Source organism: Aptenodytes forsteri, unplaced genomic scaffold (assembly GCF_000699145.1).
Source record: "Aptenodytes forsteri isolate BGI_AS27 unplaced genomic scaffold, ASM69914v1 Scaffold119, whole genome shotgun sequence".
NCBI lineage: Eukaryota > Metazoa > Chordata > Aves > Sphenisciformes > Spheniscidae > Aptenodytes > Aptenodytes forsteri.
In genome coordinates, this window is record NW_008796165.1 from 12,594,615 (window position 1) to 12,600,448 (window position 5,834).

Consider the following 5,834-nt stretch of genomic DNA (forward strand, 5'->3'; position numbering starts at 1 on the left):
CACAAGGCAGAACTATTTAATAAAAAAAAAAAAGGCTTTTGAAAGTTACAAAAAAGAAAGCAATCTGTTGTAGTAAAACAGGTTTTATATTTCAGTATAGTGAATGTTAGACTGTAAACAAGCAGTTTACAAATGTAGACACCATTAGAAGAGGCTAACAAAGTATTAGCACATCTATTGATGTGTAGGGACCATATACTCCAACTGCATCCTCTGATAATCCGCTTTTGAAAGTTACAAAGTAATCAGATGTTGACTTAGGAATGCATTTTAAAGAGGGCAGAGGAAAAGATGCCATGCATAATAAGCATCTTTGAAAAATAATGCACTTTATGTATAGGGGGAATCAATGTTCATCTGTTTTTTTTTCTCCCTACATTTTGTAAAAGTTCTTCTAAGTTTTTACATTGAATCTTTTCGAAAAGACTGCAGCAAATATGAACAAAAAAGAAAAAGCAATCTGTTGTAGTAAAACAGGTTTTATATTTCAGTAATGTGAATGTTAGACTGTAAACAAGCAGTTTACAAATGTAGACACCATTAGAAGAGGCTAACAAAGTATTAGCACATCTATTGATGTGTAGGGACCATATACTCCAACTGCATCCTCTGATAATCCACACAAAATTAGATTTCCAAAGAATGTGATGTCAGTATGTCCCAGATGAAACTGCTGTGGTCCTAAGAAGGGATGTAATCTGTTTGCTAACAAAGAACAAAAGCAAAAATGAAGTGCTTTCCTAAGCTCTAACTTCTGCTAAGAAACAATTACCTTTTATGCTATTAAGAGTATTTTCTTAATGGGCAGAACCAACTTAAAAGAAGTTTGGCCATTATGGTTTAGTGTGTAATATGTTGTTATTTGTTCGTTTTACAGAAGTGAAGATGCAGTCAATCAGATGGCTGTTACTCCTTTCCCATTACCTTCCAGCTCCCACTCTTCTATTGAGGTAAGGTTTGTGGGTTGATTTTTTTTAATTAGGGATTGCTAAATTAGATAGATTAATCATAATTAGCAGTTCATTATAAATTCAAACACCTTGTCTAATTAAAACCTGAATCATAAAATGCATTGGGTAGGAACTTAACCTAGTAGGCATATTTTCCCCTGTCTCTTTTTTATTGATCTTATCGTTACTGAAAGGGCTGGCATGGCATTAACGGCAGGTATTAAACAGGTTATTGCTGTACAGGAGGAAGAAAAGTCTGCAAATGAAAACCTTGCCATCTCCTATCCTGCTCCTTTTTCAGCTTGTTAGACTAGTTGTGGTGAGGATCTTTTGCCTGGAATATGGATATCCTCCTACAGAAGAGAAATGAGCATTTTTCAGGGGAAAGCTCTCACCTTCTAAGTTCCTTTTCCCCCCGGAATACCCTCCCATCAGCATCTCTAAAAATGAAGTAGGGATGACCAGCAACTAGCTGCGGTAAAAGAGGTCATTGTGTACATGGTTTGCATTACAAGAGCCCCTTGACACAATCCCAGCTTAACTGAGAGCCCTGGTCTACCACTTTGTCCTGTGCCCCAGCAACGAACTCTCATGCGTGCTCATTTTCTTCCTGGAGGAGCAGACAAGGGTTGTTTAAGCAATGAGTTCTAGTACACAGTGTTGTAGCATACAATCCATCAATGCAAAAACTTCCTTTGTGTGGTAATCTTACCAATGTTTTTCTTCATTATAATTGCTATCTCAACCCCAGTGTAGACTGATTGCTCTCTTGTGCACCATGAATCCCTGCAGTGTCACCACATTGTTATCATTTTGACATCTTGATATGGTGTAACTGAATTTTCTAGATAAAGTACATGGTTATCCTTGCTGTTGCTTTTTAATTCTATTTCTATTTGAGCTAATAAAGTAAAAGATGTTTTATAATTCAATTGGGGTTTGGTCTTGCCTTGACTTGATAAATTCATGTGCATTGAACTCCTAGTATTTCAATAAGCATTATTATGATCCCACAGCACTGGTCCACGCTAGGTAACGCTGGATGAATCTCCTGTTCGCACACTTGCCGTTGCTTTTCAGATTATATTACCACCAATGACTACTTCCATACAGGCGTAGTGCTGTACAGTGCAAGAGCTGCTTAGTTTTTGTTTGGATCTGAGTCATTTTTGGACAGTGCTTTGGCTTTTTGTTCTCTCCTCCATAAAAGCAGCATGTCCCAGGTGCAGCTGGTGGATTGCAAATTACTCTACAATTTACAGAGCCCAGTTAATTTTATTTTTGTTGACTCTCTAATACCTGCATTTGTTCCCAGCTTTGTTTAATATTTATGTCTTCAGGATGAACCACGAAGCTTTGTTTAGGCACATTCTGTGCTGTGGTCAAATGACTGTAATTAGACTCTACCAGCATGTGGAAACTAAAGCACTCAGCCTCATGTGTGATGTTTGCCTTTAGAGGTAGATGCTTGTGGGTTGAGTTTCATGCATTAATGGCAAGCTCTTACTATTTATGTTGTGTCTGTTTTATAAGTAAATGCAGGTTTTTGCTTCTAGCTAGTATCTTTTTATTATATAAAATAAATGTAACCAAAAGATACTGTTGTTATATAGAAATTTACATTGCTTTCCTTTGTCAGCTGTTCCTGTCTTTAAATAAAGCAAAACAAAACTGACTGTGCATTATATCTTGAAATGATATCTTTGAAATACCAAATATTTAACATTGTGTGTTACATACACTGTACATGAAACTTGTCAGATCACATTAAATAGCCTGGCTAGTGTAACAGAATATCAGGGTGCCATAGTTACCATCTGCTATTGTGGTAATTTTCTTCATCTTATCTCTTTATCTTCATTAAGGTATTTTAATATGGAAAGTGATAAACAGTAAATATGCCTTAAAACAGGGTCTTGCTTCATTGCATGGAGTTGCAGGACAGGATAAGATTACGTTGTGGTGTGATACTGTGGGCAAGCCCCCAGAAGCAAAGTATATGAAATACTAATTACTGTAAAATATCTGTTTTAAAAAAATTTCATTCATCAGAAAGCCACAGAATGAGATACTTTGTTGCAATACTGAACAGAGTGAGCCTTTGTACGAATGCAGAGGTACTTTACCTGCTCAAGCGGCGGTCGAGGCACTTGTGTAATTCTCATTGTGCACTTAAATGTAAAATGTCTAATGAAAATTCAGAAATAATTTTACCTCTAGGACTGAAGATCTTGAAATTTGATTTGTTGCACATAGTCCATTTTGCTTTGCAAGAGAGAACAGCTCCAAATTTGGATCAAAGGCTTAAGTGTACTGAAACTATTTTAAAATAAAGTAAATCAAAATAATAGATCAAAAATCTTTTCAGATTCAGGACCTGGCTGGTTTAAAAAAGGAAAGGAGAATTAACATGTTAAATTTTACATGTAACCAAATTAATGATAATCTAAACTTTAAATTCTAACTTAATGTTTTTCCTGAAAAGATGCCATTTCCTATCTATCTTAACTTTAATTGTCGGTATGGGAAGGAAATAATTTTTTCTTGCAAGCATATGCTTCTTAAATATATGTTAGTTATTATCTAGAGAAAAAACCAGAAAATCCTGATCAGACAAGCTTTTCTGCTTAGTATGGTGCTATTTTATGTTTCAAGGGCCATTTTTGTTGGGAATCCTCTACAGAAAGAGAAAAACTTCTGGTTTTCTGCAGGAGAAAGTTCTGGAGCACATCTTCATGAAAATATTTATGTCTTTTGGGCCATTCCCTTCATTTGCTGGTTCTCCAGTAGTTGACAGTGAATGTTGTTTGCAGTATTCTCACAGTAATGCAGAACTACCTGAATCCTGAGGCTGCACTTGCACTTCAAGTTGAAGATTGTGCTCCAGTGCTGGCTTAAGCCTGCTGAGCTTGGTGGCCATGTGCTCTAACCGCAAGAGCTTCGGCTTTACCGATTCCTCCAGGGTGGAGCACTCAGTCCTGCTGCTACCAACCTGTTCAGACTGTATGAAGGAAACTGGGCTTCCTTTAACGTGCTGAGCATGCGTGAGACTCTCCCTCCCGATGGAAGTCTGGAGAAGGCCTCTTAATACAAATTCAGCAGTTTTCACAGTTGATAGGGATTAGTCTGGCCTTGAAAGTTGACCCAGATCTGCATCTAAGTGCTACTATTGGACTACCTTGTGGTACTTCGGGCCGGCCAAGTGGAGACCAAGGTCTGTCTTTCAAAATTTGTATCGCTTATTTGTCTCCTGACATTAGGATGCTTTAATTGTGGATCTTTTTACTTTTTCATGCTGCTACTTGTTTAGAAAAACAAAAGAAAAGGTAAAATTGTGTAATTTTTTTCTTTAGCTATTTTGGGGGATCATAGCTCTGTTTAAAAACTGTTATCAATCCTTTCTACCAGGATCATGGTGGCACCGAACCTGCAAGCAGCAAAGAAGACCTGAGTTTGGAAGTTGTCATGAAAAGCTTGACTGATGAGGAATCCAACAAAGCTGTAAGTGACTTAAAGCGATACTTAATGATGATTAGAGCTTAGAAAATGGAGGCTCATTGGCTTGATCTCTTTTCTCTCCACCTTTGTGTCAGTGTTACAGCATGCTTTTGCAAATAATATCCAGTACATGTAAGAGCAGAATCAAGCTCTCAGCTTTACATACATAGACTGTTTTCATGAACTAAGCAGTCAGTATAATTTGTTAAAATATTGAGATAAGAGTTTTTATGTAGCATTTTGGCCCTCTCTTGAGTTCTTTCTCAGTGAGGGGATTGAGTTTCCACTCTTGCCATCCATGTGTGACAAACTTCAAAAAAAAGCGTGGTCTGTAAATCATATTCTTATTTATATTCATAGCTTCATAAATTCTAAGGCCAAAATGTCTATTATCATAATCTAGTCTTGCCTCCTGAATAACATAGCTATAGAGTTACTCTCAGTAATTTCTACATCAAGCCCATAATTTCTGGTTTAATGTGGTACTGTCAGTGTGCACTGTAATAAATACTGAACTTCTCATTGATACAGATGGATTTTTTTGTTGTTTAATATGTCAGGATTGTGCATTATCAGAAATCTGAAAGTCCTTCAGGGTGCAGCTCTAATCTCTTTTTTTGGACTCTATGTTAAAAGTTTAAAATAGAAAACTACTAAACATGCTGAAGAAGTACATAAAATTTGCTGAGACAGTCTTTTCTTCCTTTTTTCCAACAGCCTACTCCTTTTTCAAGGAGTGCATTGGCTGAGACTTGCTGTGCATGCACAGTTTGTGTGTGCTGTCCTCAACTAAGGAAATCTGACGTTTCTGGATTTTTTTTTTCTTAGATGTCTTCTTCCTGCTCCATCATGTCTTTTGCAAAGAGTGTTCCAGGTTTTGCAAATATGAATTGAATATACATAATGTTCTATAGCTAGTAAGTATTTAATTAACGAGTCTATGAACTCCAAGAGTTAGGAAGTGTTATATGGTATTCAAGCACCAGAATTAACCACCCATGTAAAATGGATTGGTTTGTGTTCCTAATGGATTACAAAAAAGTTGGATTATTTGTATTTGTATTTGGTAGCCTTGTGCAGAATCCTCCTTTGATGCGCTGGAATATAAATGAATCAGAGTTTTATTGTATGTATTTACAGGTGTAATTCACCTGGTTTTATTGCTGTTCTTGCTCAACTTGGCAAGATACTTTTGAGGGATTACAAGGTAATATGAAGAAGTGCTCAAAGACTGAAGTAGAAAAAAATATATAAAATGTATTGTACGAAAAAGAACTCTTAGTGTAGGATATTGTGCTGTGCAGCTTTTTGAAAGGTATTAGAGGAAGTGTGAATTTAATGGGGGGGGGGGGGGGTTGAAGAAATCAAAGGAGAATGGGGGGGGAA

General features: G+C 36.7%; 1 protein-coding gene across 1 annotated transcript in view; it reads left to right on the top strand.

Annotated features, from left to right (window-relative positions):
* Positions 1–5,834, top strand: part of PATJ (PATJ, crumbs cell polarity complex component) — a 155,416-nt gene that overhangs the window by 111,129 nt on the left and 38,453 nt on the right. The window contains exons 29-30 of the mRNA XM_019474145.1: positions 878–950; positions 4,359–4,451. Coding sequence (XP_019329690.1) covers positions 878–950; positions 4,359–4,451 — 166 coding nt within the window. The remainder of the gene's footprint in view (positions 1–877; positions 951–4,358; positions 4,452–5,834) is intronic.